We start from the raw sequence: 16,679 nt of genomic DNA, 5'->3' as shown, positions 1-16,679 counted from the left end.
TCAGGTTTTCTATGTCAGTATTAGAAAGTAGTTAATGCAATCTCCCTTAAATTACACACACAAAGAACTACAAATAGTGCCTGGTTGGGCATATATATATATATATATATATATATATATATATATAGGTCCTTCTCAAAAAATTAGCATATTGTGATAAAGTTCATTATTTTCCATAATGTAATGATAAAAATTAAACTTTCATATATTTTAGATTCATTGCACACCAACTGAAATATTTCAGGTCTTTTATTGTTTTAATACTGATGATTTTGGCATACAGCTCATGAAAACCCAAAATTCCTATCTAAAACAATTAGCATATTTCATCTATATATATGAATATATTTCATTCATATATCTTTTTGAAAATAGTGAAATCGTTCAATCCCACATTTAATAATTTATACAAGGGATCATTAAAATTTGGTCTGAAACTGTCAAACTAAAAATTCAGTGATTCTCAAACACTTTAACATTTGTTTTTACAAATCAGATGTGTAAACAGCTGTAATGAAGTATTCCTATACTAAAAAATTATATTTTATTCAACATTGTTTTGGATTAGAACATTTTACATCAATTTACTTCAATGAACAAATTATCATTTAACCTCTATAACTGGAATTATTTACAACAAATATTGAAAATGTGCATGTGTTGAATTAACTCTTCAGTGGTATAATACAAAAAAAATTTGATGCTATTATAAAATAATTTTAATGTGAAAATTAACAGTGACACACTTCACTGAAATAATTGGGTAAATGGCGATTAACCTAAAAATGTGACTCCTAAAATGTGCGTGGATTCACAACACATCAGTGTTTCTCATTGGTCACAGGGCCGGATTCAGCCAGCCCCACTAGGGGGTGCAGGAAGAATATCAGGGGGGGCAAGTCATTTAACGGAACATTTAAATTTGACAAATATAGTGATTTGATTTATATTGTGATATATATCGATATGGCCAGAAATGAAAAAATATATTGTGAAATGAAAAAATCCTACATCGCCCAGCTCTAATCTATCAGCTCAAAGCTATCAGCATTTGATTTGTCTTATAGGTTTTATGTTGGATGCCCTTCCTGACACTACCCTCTGCATTTACCCGGGCTCGGGACCGGCACAAATAGGACACTGGCTTGTGCCCTGTTGAGGCTGCATTTATTTATTTATTTATTTATTTTGTCTGTCTGTCTTGTCTGTCCTTTCGTTTTTTATTTCAATCTTTTTTATTTTATTTTTTTTATTTCTTTTTTTATTATTATTTCTTTAGCTCTGTACACAGCATGGCTTATATCAGTCATTATAGCATCAGTCGTCTGCTTTTCTGTGCAAAAGTCCTAATAAATGCGTCCATATCTAGACCTGTTGTTATGGCCTTCTCGTGAGCCAGAACAACTAAATTTCTTTTTCTCTCATGTAGCATAGTGCGGCGGAAGGGGGTAAGAACACGAGACAAAGTGGAGAAAGAGCTCTCGCATGATGCAGATGATATTCCAATCACAAGTGAGGTCACATACATGCGATGGAGCTGAGGAAAGGCATTCTTATACCCGTGTAGATATGTGCAAATGGTGGAGAGGTCTACAAACTCTACGTTCTCATCATCATTAGTCTTTTTGAATTCTTTTTCCAACATAATTTTTGCGACAAGAATGTCATTGCAAAGTTTGTCACTGTCACAGTGTGTCTGCGTGCTCCGCTCTGCAGTGACTGACTGAGACATGAAGCTCAGCAGGTTCACCACAAGCCGGAGAAGCGGCCACGCCCTCCCTATGCATCTACCAATCAGTAGCTACTTTGAATGAGGGATAGAGAGCAGAGAGCGCTCACTCTGACCATTTTTCTTGAAATATTTTTTAAATTTGGGATCTTTGCATGCCATCACGTTTGGGGGGGCAGTCACGGCATTTGGGGGTGCATTGCCCCTCCTTGCCCATGCCTATATCCGGCCCCGATTGGTCATGATCTATTTTAACCTTCGTGTTTTTAGGTGAGTGCAACATAAAAGTTAAGTATTGTATAATGAATAAAAAATTTATCAACCATAACGTTTTCCATACTTTCCTTTCACTTTTTCTACATTATTTTCAGGCAATTACAATTTTAAAATGTTCTGATATTTGCAGCTTTTCCATGTCTGAAACCCTGAAGATATCTGGATATATTGAAACTTAAATTAGTGATTTAATATTTATTCATCTCAGCAGACAATATGGGATGGGATTAATTTTACAGATTGATTCATCTTAAATTAATAAACTTTCTAACTACTTGTTTATCTGTTGTATAATGGCAATATGAGGGTGAGTGTCCAATCACAGATCAACAGCACTCGCACTCATGTGATATGAGTTAAATACTGGAAACATGAAGACTGTAAGATGAAAGCATGTGGATCTAGACTTACAGATGTAACTTTCACTGGCTATTGACCGGTAAGATCCTCAGAGAGTCAATACAGCAGAAGAATGGAAAGAGTGTGTCAGTGAAGGTGGTTGTGAATGTGTGTAGATGTGTGTTAGTTACAGGATCAGAGAATGACACCGTTCCTCTGTCATAGTCCAGATCAACTCTCACACGCTCAAGATCCTGTTCAACACGAAAACCAGACCCAGTCAGTCCATTCCGATGGTACCACACACTCCAGACATCATTGTTAAAGAAAAGACGTCTCTTCCTCTGGTTTGATGCTGTAGTTACTCCAAGACTCCAGTATCGACTCTCTTTGACCTCCACATCCCAGCTGTGTGTTCCTGAGTTAAAACCCTCTGAACCCAGAACACAAAGAAAGTCAAATCTCTCTGGATTATCAGGAAGAGGTTGTATGTTCTCGCTCCGTCTCACAATGGTCAGATCATCAGACATGGTGAGAAATGGATCTGCAGTGTTTGGATCCAGAATCACAGGAGCTGATGAGACACAATCAACAGATGCTTTTATTCTGATGTTCGTATAATGATCAAGAGTGAAACAAACACAGATTGTTATTAATTATGACACCCATTCTTTTGATCAAACACATCAGACATTTTCCTCTGATCACTGTCAGTGTTTTTAGTTACTCATTTTTATTATCAGTGTTTAAAGGCATCAGCGACAAACATTAAATGTGTGATTCAAATATTTGTGTCTCATCAAGAGAAACTGATAAACTGGAAAAGTTCAAATCACAATCAAACAATGAGAGCTGTTGAGATGAAAAACTGTATCTGTAAAAATTCTGATCATGTTCAGTCTTAATGTGTGTGTATTGTTTCTGAAACATGGAAAATCAAGATGAAGCTGCACTTCTTCTAGAAACACTTTCAAAATGGATTCAGGATTCATGAAAATCTTCTAAATAAATAAATTTCAATATACATTTTGACTGTTTTTAAGTGCAATTCTTGAAAAGTTCTCAAATTATGTCCATAAGAATGTCTTAATACATATTTTCTAATGGAATATGTTGTTGAGAAGTTTTGAAGTTGACAGATTGACAGTAATATTGTAACAGTGGCTACTGTCTTGCATTACAAATATTCTTTGCTTGATGACATCATTAATCCACTATGGCTGACAGCGATAGTCATGTGCCAAATGAACCAGGCATATCTGTGAAAAACTTTTATACAAGAAGGTCAATTCATACTTTGCAGTCACATGGATACCTGGCGGGGAACAAACGCTGACAAAATGGCGACAAACAGTGGCCAGCCATGCAGTATAGTGAGGCTATTTTGTTTCCATAGCACATTAACAAAACGTTTAATGACACTAATAACACTAAAAACAATACAATTACTAAATATTCATCATATCACTAAAATGATATAGGCCTAAAAACAGTCTTTAGTTCATGAACAGCACAACTCTGCCATCTGTGAAAATCAAAATCACTCTATCGGTGAAGAGTCTGGCTGATTGGATTAGGATATTTACATTACACTGTTATGCTGATTGGATTAGGATTGGTAACACTCTCAGTCTAGGGCAAGTTACTAAACTTGTATGCCTCATTTACATGCTTTTGTTTCAGAGTGTCTCCACCTTCATGTAACTCCTCCCCCTGAAAGGGTATATGAACTAAAATGTATACTGCCTTAGTTAGACTTGGGTAAGATTTTGGACGAAGCAGACTACAGGAAATAAACAATCCTGCTTAAAAGATACAATCCCAACGTCTCCTGGATTTTCGCTTCTAAGTCTCCTACACTGAAGAAGAACAAGGTTTACAACAGTAGCCTAATACCCTAATGAAACCGCCACTTGCCTAATAATGAAAAATGACACTTGCATTAACACTTGCTTGGTTAATTGACATCCTGTTAGTATGGAAGCTTGTTTCCGCCACTGAATAAAAAAAATGATAATAATTGCGACTTTTTATCTCACAATTGCGAGATATGAAGTCAGAATTGTGAGAAATAAAGTCGCAATTGTGAGATAAAAAGTCGCACCTTTTTATTTTTCATTCTGTGGCGGAAACAAGCTTCCATAGCCTAAATAGACTACTTAAAGCAAGGAAATGTTACTCCTATTGAAGTAATGTAATAGTTGAATGATGGTGGATTATGAACTCGCCAAAACGGAAAAGAAAGCCCAACTGGACGCAGGATCAGTTACTCCTGCTGGCCCAGTTAGTGCTGGAAACAAAAAAAAACATAATTAAAGGGAAATTCGGCACTGGGATATCAAGTAAAACTAAGCGTGAGACATGGGAGAGGATTTGTTTGCAGATCAATGAAGCATTCCCGCTTGTGTCGCGGACCCCGGACGACTGCGTGAGGCGGTGGTATGCGCTACAATCCTTTGTGAATAGGTCTTAGTGAGTTAGGAGTCCTCTCGACTTCTTTTAAGCTGTCCCAGACTGAGGTGCTACTTTTAGGGCTAAAATGCTTTGTGAATTACTCTTAGGGCCTGTCCCAATACCTCCCCTTCCCCTAGATTTTTGCCCTAACCCTCGTTTTTGCGAGTTCTCGTGTAGGGGTAGGGTGTCCCAAAACTTTAGGGAGCAAGGGGTTGTGCTATTCTTCCCTTAAAATCAACCCTCAAAACATAGTGAGGTCCGATACAGGCTTAAAACGAAGTGGGAGATGAAATTACCCAGGATACCTAGCGAACTCGGCGAGCCGGTAAAAATTTTCAACTAAGATGGCGGACACCGCTGGAAAGGAACAATTGAATTGTAAGTATATTTTCGCAAATAAGCATGTTAAAATTTCGAAATATGTTGGAATATGTTAGCTTGATGCACATCCAATGGACTGTTGAGTTTTCAACACTAATGTTAGAAAATATTTCACGAAGCTATATCTGCCGAGTACTTCAAAAGAGTCTGCCAATCATCTGGTAGTTAATCTAATTTTATTTTCGATTTTGGCTTCCAAGGATTATAAAAAGAACATATGTGAGGTAAAATTATTAAAAACTAGCCGCGTTCGTCTAGCCTAGCGCATCATCTTTCCCTTCACAGCGCGCTGTCATTTCTCTCTAAACCCAAACTTAACGTCAGAATCAACACTGAGCACAATCAGTGATTGTTGTAAAGTGCAGTGTCTGCTGTTTCTAATTTGCAGGACGTTGTTGGTGGTAAAAACAACTACTAAAAGCACAATGATCCGCTAAAGAGACGTTGCCCCGGTTCCCATGGCGGCGCGCACGCGCTCGGAAACGGATTGCAACTAGATAAGCAAACTATACTTTGGGTTCTGTGTGCGCTTCTAAACGATCAAATACACACAAATATATGGCAAAATGACCGGTTTAGAGATTCACTTAAACACAGTTAATGTCTTAAATGGGAATTAACATTTGGGAGAAAATATGTGTATTATTAGATCTGCATTCGGTCTTATAGTGGCAGCGTATAAACCTGCTGGTGATTGCACCATTATTGTGAATAAAACAACTAAAGGCAAAGAGAAAATTACTCACAGCTCTTGAATGAGTAACTTTAGCTTTAATAAGTGAATGCGTCTTCTATATTCACATGTCTTCTCTGTTGATTCATCAGACGTAGATAAACGAACACAGCCCACACAACAGGCAACACAACAGCTGGAACCGGCATTTTCTGAATGAAAATAATAATAGTAGTAGTAGACACGTTGACGCTGCGCGTGACGTAGTGAGGTTTGCTGCACGTGACGTAGTGAGGTTCGCTAATTTGGTTTGCCGCGCTAATTTGCATATGGTGTCCCATTTCATAGGGAAAGATCTTCAACTCCACTTCCCTCGTTGAGGGGACTTTACTTTCGAGGGCACTCAAAACCAAGTGGAAGTTTTAAGGGGGGAGAAATGGGACAGGGCCTTAGTATGAATGAGGAGTCCTAAAGTTAGTAGTGACACCCATTATTTTTAGGAGTTGCTCCTAAATTTGCCAGTTAGGAGCTACTTTTAGCCTTAAAATTCTTTGTGAATACGGCCTCTGTTCTATTTTAGATGTTATGAATTGTCTTATATTGTAATAAAACAGATATTTAATAAATATATCAACATAAATAACCATTCAAAATTACATATTACGGCATTAAAAGGCAACTTTACACATACATACCAAGACAAATGTGCATTTTGTCTTCGAAACAGGGACAGCATCGGTCAAGCACTCCAGAATAATAGAGAATATCCCAGAGGACAGTGGAAGTGACAGTGACAGCGGTGATGAGGAGTATGTGCCAGCAAAGCACATAATATGTGCTTATTGTGCTTATTGCATACATATATGCAACTATCGTTATAGTTCATACAATATGTGTTTTATTGTTATTATATTGTAATATTATTGTTTTTAATAACTGAGCTGAATAACATGTCATAATAAAAACACAATGTTCCATATTGTCATCTGTGGCTTTATGTCCCATTTTACACCTTTATTGCATGGTGTCCACATATGTGGACAGTTAAATCATTTTTAAATAAAAAGCTTTTGTGTAAAAATGAAAATGGATTTCAATTTTAGCATAATAAAAAGAATCTTTAAAAATATAGATAATGTTTTCCATAACTCATGCATGAAAGGGGACAAATACATGAATAATTCACAAAGAATTTTAAGGCTAAAAGTAGCTCCTAACTGGTGAATTTAGGAGCAACTCCTAAAAATAATGGGCGTGTCACTCCAAACTTTAGGACTCCTCATTTTTTTCACTAAGAGTAATTCACAAAGCATTTTAGCCCTAAAAGTAGCACCTCAGTCTGGGACAGCTTAAAAGAAGTCGAGAGGACTCCTAACTCACTAAGACCTATTCACAAAGGATTGTAGCGCATATCACCGCCTCGCAGTCGTCCGGGGTCTGCGACACAAGCGGGAATGCTGCATTGATCTGCAAACAAATCCTCTCCCATGTCTCACGCTTAGTTTTACTTGATATCCCAGTGCCGAATTTCCCTTTAATTATGTTTTTTTTTGTTTCCAGCACTAACTGGGCCAGCAGGAGTAACTGATCCTGCGTCCAGTTGGGCTTTCTTTTCCGTTTTGGCGAGTTCATAATCCACCGTCATTCAACTATTACATTACTTCAATAGGAGCAACATTTCCTTGCTTTAAGTAGTCTATTTAGGCTATGGAAGCTTGTTTCCGCCACAGAATGAAAAATAAAAAGGTAATTGCGACTTTTTATCTCACAATTGCGACTTTATTTCTCACAATTCTGACTTCATATCTCGCAATTGTGAGATAAAAAGTCGCAATTATTTTTATTTAGTGGCGGAAACAATAAGCTTCCATACTAATAGGATGTCAATTAACCAAGCAAGTGTTAATGCAAGTGTCGTTTTTCATTATTAGGCAAGTGGCGGTTTCATTAGGGTATTAGGCTACCTTAATTTAATTTAATTTAATTCACCACTTTTCTCTCTCTTTCTGCCTTTTTAGAATTACACTTCACTGCACAAACATGTCATTATATATGCATTTCGATGACATTACTATTATTATTTTGTGTAGGACACAGACATATTTAGATGTCGTAATTCCATGATTTGTTGCGTCTGTGTTATGATCCGCATGATGGCCCTGTCATCTAACAACCAATCACCGTGATCATTGCGAGGAAACGCGTGCATGATAATTGACGTCATCCATAGCAAGGAAGACTCAATCTTAGTTTAGGAGTTGTCATTTTTCCTTACTAAGAGTAGGTCTGAAAGGCGTTGTGAATAACTTTTAAAAGAAAACTCCTAGCTAAAATATTTTAGTGGGATTTAGGAGTACTCCTAGTGGTAAAATAAAATTCTTTGTGAATACGGCCCAAGAACTAGTATGATCTTCATTTGCTACAAACTGAAATAATCTAGTGCTTTTGTGTCATGATAAACCCATGCTTGATTTCCAGTGTGTAACAGCACAGATCTTCTGCAGACTCACTGTTTTGGATGATGTCCTGCATCTTCTTCCAGACTCTGAATGGCAGGTTGCCCAAGTATCGTGGCACATCAATAAAAGCACCAGAAGCCATCTGTGGATCCGGCTGTGAGATCTGGACTCTGGAGGAACATTCAGGAGTCAGAACTGCAGTGGATCAGAACCAGAGAGACCAGAGGCACCAGCAGATCACTCACCTTTCCATTGAGACTGGAAACTTCTGCAGAACAAACACACCATTTATCATCAAGAACTCAATCAATCAATCAATCAAATTAATCAATCAATAATGTTGACCTTCAGAAAGTAGACGTCAGTGGCTTTCATCATCTCCTCCATGTCTTTGATTGTGTGTGAAAGATCTGAGATGTGTGTGTTCATCTCCTCCAGCTTCTCCTTCATCTTCTGCTTCTTCTGCTCCTCTTCCTCCCTCAGTTCAGTGATTGTAGCTTCTTCTTCATCTCTGAGAAACTGATAAAGCTTCTCAAACTGATGTTTAATCTGACGCTCTGTGCGCTGAGCTTGAGACTGAAATCAAATCACATTCACTTCAATCATCTCAAAGACGCAACTGATTCTGGAGCAGCACGAAGAGTGAGTGGGGAAATGTGGGTTAGTTATATACAACTTTAACTTTCTGAACTACTAGTACTGTAGTAGTAGATGTTCTGTGTCTGTAGTGTGAAAATTCACATGAAACTCAGTCTCTCTTCACAAAACAACACTATTTTCACTAAGATTCATTCATATGTTATATAATTTGAAAGTATAGTAACTAAACTTAAGATGTCAATTCATTATTTGAACAGAACATAACATTTTCATTTTAAGACAAATTTCCATAAAAGACCTTACACAGCAAACCCCCAAGTTTTAAATGAACAGGTCTGGTTTCACAGACAGGGTTTAGATTAAGCCAGGATTAGTCCGTAGTTTAATTAGGTCATTTAAGTAGCTTTTATAAACATGCATTAGAAAAAAACATTACTGATGTTCATCTTGAGAATGGCAAGTTGCATTCAATTAAAACAGCTCAAACACGGACTTTAGTCTTGGACTATCTTAAGTCTTGCCTGTGAAGCCAGGGGTCAGTGTTTATACTGTATAACCCACACTCAGAGTGTTAAAGTAACACTGAAGTAGTGTTAAATTTATTAAGATATAAAGTGATTAACTGAGTAATGAATGAGCATTAGTGATAATTTGATTTCATCATTATGGTGATCAGTGTTTGATTTAGTTCAGTGTGTTTTAAGTCACATTTGTTATGCCAAAAAGCCAAGAGAAAATGTGTCTGGGTTTTATTAATTTTGTTTTGAAAAGAATAATCGTCATGTAGAGATGCATTAACAGGTTTTTGGGTTCATGAATATTAATCACATTGTCTGTGTTCGTCTAAATGAAAATGTGGAAGGTGAGTGCTAGCCAATAGGATTAGTGCTGGTGCATTAGCCCCGCCCACTGCTAAATAACCAGCTGACTCCGCGCTTACTCAACATTATACACAAACAGCTGTGTGTGTGTGTTCGTGTTTGTTTGTTGTGTGTGTGGGTGTTGTTCAGGTAGCCTATGTTGTGGGAAACAAAACGTCCCCACAAAGATGGCAATATCCGAAATCCTTGTGGGAAATTTTTTGGTCCCTGTGTGGAAAACAGCTTATAAGTCATACAAAGTGATGTTTCTTGAAAATGCAGGAAGTTTTCTGTTATCGGTACGTTTAGGGGTACAGATTGTTCAATATGAAAATTACTATTTCTAAGTCCCCATAAAACATGAGAACCCAATATGTATGAGTGTGTATGTGTGTGTGTTCCAGTCAATAATGGAACATGTAATTATGTCAGACAAATCAATTCAGCTGTTCTAATCAAACTTGTAAATATGTCAAAAGAATCAATCCTCACCTTGATGTGTCGAACTGTTTTCTCAAATTCTCCTTCAATGTTTTCTTTGTGTTCCAGTTTCTCTTGTAAGGACCTCAGTGCTGTATTGAGCTCCTTCTAGAATTCAAAGTGAAAATCTATAAGATACCAGACAGTTCTGTAATATGATTAAATGATTACACAAGAGATTTTTATGTAATACATAAGCTTAAAGCTTAACACCCTGACGTTGTTCCAAACCCGGAAAGGCAATGATACACAGGGCAACTTTGTTGAGAAGTGTTGTGGAGCGATTGTTACTTTGGGCACTTTCCCAATGGGGAACAAATTTCTATCTTGATCATTTAGATCGGTCGTGGGACCTGTGTGTCTCACTTGGTTGCCTGTTTACGGCAACATTGCTCAAAAAGTTGCCCCGTGTATCATAACATTAAGACTTTCGTTCATCTTCAGAACACAAAGGAAGATCCTTTTTGATGAAATCTGAGAGATTTCTGTCCCTTAGTGGCAACTAAATGCCACTGCCAAAAAAACGTTATTTGGACAAACTATCCACGATAAACAACGTTGATACATATGATTTAGTTTTGGTGTTCGGTTTAGTAGTCTATGCTAAGTTGATTACCATTAGTACATAATGTTCTAGCTATTTGACCTGAGAAGCAGCTCTCATAGTTAATATTACCTTGCTATTTTCAGCATATGTTAAGTTTTCAGAGGTTGTGCAAGAAAACAATTGTTGTACATTACTTTATAATGCCACAAGATGGGGTGCCTTATTCTCATCAGTTAGTCTAATGTTGACATGTAAAAATTAGGGTATTTGGTAGTTTAAAAAAAAAAATAGTTTGATGTATCTTTGCCCATCCCAGTTTATGTGTACTTAAGGGTCTTTGTGGATGCAATCAGTACAGAATCAGATAAGTCACTTAATGTATTTATTAAGCAGTTATATAACTTGATTGATTCACAAACATTTTAAAAAGGCATGTAGAGATGTACAGAATATCAAAGCAAATTGTTAATTGAAAACAAAATAAATATAATTTGATTCAAGCAATGTGGCCTGGCTTTATCATCTGCTAACATGAACCACAAATTCATCATCATTCATCAACTATCCTCCTAGTCATCAAGGAATATACAATACACAACCTCTTGCTTTGTACAACTTTTAACAAACGTAGTATGCACTGGAGAACAGTAACTAAGTTAAGTTTTTCTCCCGACTGCGGCAACCCACGCAATCCGGCGTCTTCTCGTCAGCTCCTCGACCTGCTTCCCTTGTTGTTTTTTCCAAGAAGGAAAACGTCTCGGTTACGTATGTAACCCTCGTTCCCTGAGTAGGGAACGGAGACGTTACGTCGGATGACGACGAATGGGGTTTCGCTTAGAAAGCCTATCAACTTCGAGTATTACAAAACGAGCCAATGGCAAAGAAATGCCATGGGTCTGCGGAATTTGCATGACGTAACTCCGCCCCACCTCGTGGGTATAAAAGGAGGACGCCAGCAACAGGCAGATATGTTTCTTCGCTGAGGAGCCAAGACTGAGCTCAGGCGATCCCCGCGGTACAGCGGAAAGTGGCAGGCAGACGTAACGTCTCCGTTCCCTACTCAGGGAACGAGGGTTACATACGTAACCGAGACGTTCCCTTTCGTTGTCACTCCGAGTTACGTCGGATGACGACGAATGGGGTTACCAGTCTAATCACGCCACCTTCTCAGCTGTCTTCCAGTGCCCTGCGTAAATCTGAGATCCCTGTCGTGAGACTGGCACGGACGAAGGACTCCTATTTAGCACAGGAATACCAAGGTACACTGGGGAGCATATCCCAAAGTTTAGGGGAAATATGCAATTACTGCCAACCCAGAGGGTGGGGGGACTTAGAGAATACACATATGACCCGAAGGAGACATATGGAGAACACTGGGGTGTCCAGCCGCAGGTGGAATATTTCAACCCCAGGGGTGGCAAGGTGGCTTGCCAAGGGAAAGACACACGCTCAGAGAGGCTTACAGTGGAAATACACATGTGGGGGTCGCTCAGAGGAGGGACCATGCACACGGGAGGCACCTAGCCGACGCACAGGCAATAGACACTGGCGCCAACGTCAGGAGTGCTGGAGGAACTCAGGGCTTTTTGGGGAAGCTCACCTGAGGAGAATATCGCACGTATCCAGTCCGTGGAGTGGAATGGCGAGCAAGCGAAGACACCTGAGCGGGTCCAGTACTAGCTGGTTGAAGCGAGTACATGAGAGGACACTGGCTCCACTCGGAGATTGTAGAATCTGGCGAATGTGTTAGGTGTCGCCCAGCCTGCAGCTCTGCAAATGTCTGTTAGCGAGGCGCCATGCGCTAGAGCCAAAGAGGATGCCACACTCCGGGTGGAGTGGGCGGTCACACCAAGGGGGCACGGTCGACCTTGCTGCTGGTATGCCAAGGCAATGGCGTCCACTATCCAGTGAGACAACCTTTGCTTGGAGAGAGCCTTTCCCTTCAGCTTCCCACCATAACAGACAAAGAGCTGGTCTGAGGTCCTGAAACACTGCGTCCTGTCTACATAGGCGCGGAGGGCGCGTACTGGACAGAGCAGTGCCAAGGCTGGGTCTGCCTCCTCCGGGGGCAGCGCTTGCAGGTTCACCACCTGGTCCCGGAAGGGAGTGGTAGGAACCTTGGGCACATATCCAGGCCGGGGTCTCAGGATCACGTGAGAGTAAGCCGGCCCAAATTCCAGGCACGCTTCGTCAACGGAGAATGCATGCAAGTCCCCCACCCTCTTGATGGAGGCCAATGCAACCAGGAGCGCTGTCTTCATAGACAGGAACTTAAGCTCCACTGATTGCAAAGGCTCAAAGGGAGCACTCCGCAGGGCAGTTAGAACCACTGAGAGGTCCCAAGAGGGAACGAGAGGAGGACGAGGAGGATTCAGTCTCCTCGCTCCTCTCAGGAACCTGATGATCAGGTCGTGCCTTCCAACAGACTTACCTTCGACTGGGTCATGGTGTGCGGCAATGGCGGCAACATAGACTTTCAGGGTGGAGGGAGACAGCCTTCGCTCCAGCCTATCTTGAAGGAAGGAAAGCACGACACTAATCGAACATCTCCGGGGGTCTTCTTGAAGAGAAGAGCACCAGTTGACGAAGAGGTTCCACTTCAACGCGTAGACGTGTCTCGTGGACGACGCTCTAGCGGAAGTGATGGTAGCCGCCACCGTAGGTGGAAGGGTACTCAAACCTGCTTCGTCCCGTCCAGGAGCTACACGTGGAGGTTCCAAAGATCGGGACGAGGGTGCCATAGGGTGCCCCGTCCCTGAGAAAGGAGGTCCTTCCTCAGGGGAATCGGCCAGGGAGGTGCTGTCGCGAGGAGTACTAGTTCGGAGAACCAGGTCCGGGCGGGCCAGTATGGCGCGACCAGAATGACCTGCTCCTCGTCCTCCCTGACCTTGCGCAGGGTCTGCGCAAGAAGGCTCACTGGGGGAAACGCATATTTGCGGCCCCGCGGCCAGCTGTGCGCCAGTGCATCCGTGCCGAGCGTGCCCTTGGTCAGGGAATAGTACAGGGCGCAATGGGTCGAGTCGTGAGAGGCAAACAGATCTATCTGTGCGTCCCCGAACTGGTCCCAAATCAGCTGAACCGACTGGGGATGGAGTCGCCAATCTCCCGGGAGGGGCTGAAGCCGTGAGAGCTCGTCGGCTGCACAGTTCAGGGCTCCGGGGATGTAAATGGCATGAAGCGACCTCAGATGCTTCTGACTCCATATGAGGAGGTGGCGGGCGAGTTGCGACATACGGCGGGAGCGTAGACCACCTTGATGGTTGATGTACGCTTCAGTGGCGGTATTGTCTGAACGGACTAGTACGTGTTGGTTCTTGAGCACGGCCCGGAAGCGGCGCAGAGCAAGACGTACGGCCAGCAACTCGAGGCAATTGATGTGCCAGAGGCGGCGGGGTCCTGTCCAGGAGCCCGCGGCAGCACGTCCATTGCACATGGCACCCCAGCCCGTGGAGGAGGCATCTGTCGTTACAACAACATGCCGCGAAGCTCGTTCCAGGGGCACTCCGGCCCGTAGAAAACTGAGGTCCGACCACGGGGTGAAGGTCTGACGGCAGGACGGAGTAACAGTTACTCGGAAGGTGCCGTGTTGCCATGCCCACCTCGGGACTCGGTCGCGAAGCCAAAGCTGAAGCGGTCTCATATGAAGCAATCCGAGCGGTGTTGCCACGGCTGCAGATGCCATATGCCCCAGGAGCCTCTGAAAGAGTTTCAGTGGAACCGCACTCTTGCCCTTGAACTGTCTCAGGCAAGTCAGCAGTGACTGCGCGCGCTCGCTCGTAAGCTGCGCAGACATGGCGACCGAGTCGATGTCCATACCGAGAAAAGAGATCCTCTGCACGGGGCAAAGTTTGCTCTTTTCCCAGTTGACCCGAAGGCCCAGACGAGCTAGGTGCCGGAGCACTAGGTCCCTGTGTTCGCATACCTGGTCTCGAGAGTGAGCTAGGATCAGCCAGTCGTCGATGTAGTTCAGGATACGAACCCCGTGTTCCCGAAGGGGAACAAGGGCTGCCTCGACGACCTTCGTGAAGACGCGAGGAGACAGGGCTAGCCCGAAAGGGAGAACCGCGTACTGGTATGCCTGCCCCTCGAAGGCAAACCGAAGGAACGGTCTGTGTCGAGGGAGAATGGAGACATGAAAGTAGGCGTCCTTCAGGTCGATTGCTGCAAACCAATCCTGGGGCCGCACACATCCGAGAATGTGTTTGGCAGTGGGCATCTTGAACGGCAGCCTGTGAAGGGAACGGTTCAGCACACGCAGGTCCAGGATTGGTAGTAACCCACCGGTTTTCTTGGGGACAATGAAGTACGGGCTGTAGAAGCCGGTCCTCATCTCGGCCGGAGGGACGGTCTCGATCGCACCCTTCGCCAGCAGGGTGGCGATCTCTGCTCTCATGATAGGGGCGTTGCCACCGACCAAAGTGGAGCGGACTCCCCTGAAGCGGGGAGGAGACCGCGCGAACTGAATCGCGTAGCCGAGCCTGATCGTCCGTGCGACCCAGCGGGACAGGAGGGGGAGCTCTAGCCAGGCTCCCAAAAACTGTACCAGCGGGGTCATACGGACCACAGACTTCCCACCGATGGTGCAGCAGGGCGGAATGACTGGCCCGGACGTGGACGGCATAGCGGCCCGGTGTGGGGGTACAGTCATTAACCGCGCCCTGACAGAGGAGACCAGGGAAGGAAGAACGTTCCACGGGGGTCTGCTCTGCCAGGGGGCTGGCGACAGAGGCGGAAGGGAGCGGCACGGTCCGGGGACGGCGCGCACTGCCAGCCGGCTCTGGGACAGAGGGGGACGAGGGGTGCACGGCTCGGAGGCGGCGCACCGTGTCGTCCGAGAACTCTGTGTGCTCAGGGATGGAAATGTTACTTCTTTCTTTAACCACATTAGGGTGCTGCCCACCCGTGGGTGAGCAGCGGGGAGTGGAGAACAAAAGATTCTCCCCCGGCCCTCCACCGGGGGAAGGAGTGGTCCTGCTACCATCTCCTGAGAAGTAATTTTCAGCATCCCTGAGCAGCCCGTCTCAGGAGCGCCGCTTGGCCCGGCGTTTAGCGGGGGGCGGGGCTGGAGAGGGCTGGGGCGCCTTCTTACGGCTTCCTCCGCGACCGGGCCTGGGTGGAGGCTGCTGCTTTGGCCGGGCGGGAGGGGCGGGAGCCGCAGGAGGGCGCCCTCGGCGGCGAACAGACTGAGGGATCTGCCCGGTCGGCTGGGTGGAGGCAGCAGCGGGCCGTCGGGGCAGAATGTGCCTAATGGCCTCAGTCTGTTTCTGGGCGGTGGAGAACTGTTGGGCGAAATCCTCCACCGCACCGCCGAATAGGCCGGCCTGGGACATGGGGGAGTCGAGCAGGCGAGAGCGCTCAGCGTCCCGCATGTCAGCCAGGTTCAGCCACAAGTGTCTCTCCTGGACCACAGCTGTGGACATCACCAGACCCAGGGAGCGTGCGGTCACCTTCGTCGCCCGGAGGGCGAGGTCGGTGGCGGCGCGCAGCTCATCGAAGAGCCCTGGGTCCGTCCTACCCTCGTGCATGTCCCTTAGCATCTGCGCCTGATAGACCTGCAGAGTGGCCATGGCATGCAAAGAGGCAGCCGCCTGTCCCGCCGCTCTGTAGGACTTCGCCACTAGGGTAGACGAGAACCTACAGGCCTTGGATGGGTGCTTAGGCTCGCCGCGAGAAGAGGCACTCTGAGGACACAACTGCATCGCAACAGAACGCTCAACCGGGAGGAGCCCAGTGTACCCACGGGCAGCTGCCCCATCGAGGGGAGGAAAGGCGGATGAAATCAACGAGCGGTCGCGGGAAGACATGGGAGTCTTCCAGGACTTCGAGATTTCATCATGCACGTCCGGGAAGAAAGGTATTGGGGCAGGCTGAGGACGGGAAG

General features: G+C 44.0%; 2 protein-coding genes across 2 annotated transcripts in view; both read right to left on the bottom strand.

Moving 5' to 3' along the window:
• The window catches only part of LOC143711053 (E3 ubiquitin-protein ligase TRIM35-like), a 242,540-nt gene extending 231,184 nt beyond the window's left edge, over positions 1-11,356 (bottom strand). The window contains exons 1-2 of the mRNA XM_077202338.1: positions 11,330-11,356; positions 10,264-10,359 (exon numbers count right to left, since the gene is read on the bottom strand). Coding sequence (XP_077058453.1) covers positions 10,264-10,359; positions 11,330-11,356 — 123 coding nt within the window. The remainder of the gene's footprint in view (positions 1-10,263; positions 10,360-11,329) is intronic.
• On the bottom strand, positions 2,188-9,084 carry LOC143710919 (nuclear factor 7, ovary-like). The gene is made up of 4 exons (XM_077202162.1): positions 8,657-9,084; positions 8,557-8,579; positions 8,363-8,481; positions 2,188-2,918 (listed from the first exon to the last, which is right to left on the bottom strand). The coding sequence occupies exons 1-4, from the start codon at positions 8,759-8,761 to the stop codon at positions 2,428-2,430; spliced, it is 738 nt and encodes a 245-aa protein (XP_077058277.1). The 5' UTR covers positions 8,762-9,084; the 3' UTR covers positions 2,188-2,427.
• Positions 11,357-16,679: the final 5,323 nt, after the last annotated feature.

Source organism: Siphateles boraxobius, unplaced genomic scaffold (assembly GCF_051911475.1).
Source record: "Siphateles boraxobius isolate OS27281-9 unplaced genomic scaffold, OSU_SipBor_1 49, whole genome shotgun sequence".
Taxonomy (NCBI): Eukaryota; Metazoa; Chordata; class Actinopteri; order Cypriniformes; family Leuciscidae; genus Siphateles; species Siphateles boraxobius.
Note: the sequence above shows the minus strand (reverse complement) of the source record. Positions and strands in the feature narration are given on the sequence as shown.

Excerpts from the sequence above, each read along its gene's own strand:
- LOC143710919 (XM_077202162.1), bottom strand. The coding sequence starts at position 8,761 with ATGAAGGAGAAGCTGGAGGAGATGAACACACACATCTCAGATCTTTCA. Across the intron at positions 8,580-8,656 it reads CTGACGTCTACTTTCTGAAG|AAGTTTCCAGTCTCAATGGA; the intron begins GTCAACATTATT and ends TTTGTTCTGCAG. Across the intron at positions 2,919-8,362 it reads GCAGGACATCATCCAAAACA|CTCCTGTGATTCTGGATCCA; the intron begins GTGAGTCTGCAG and ends GTGTCTCATCAG.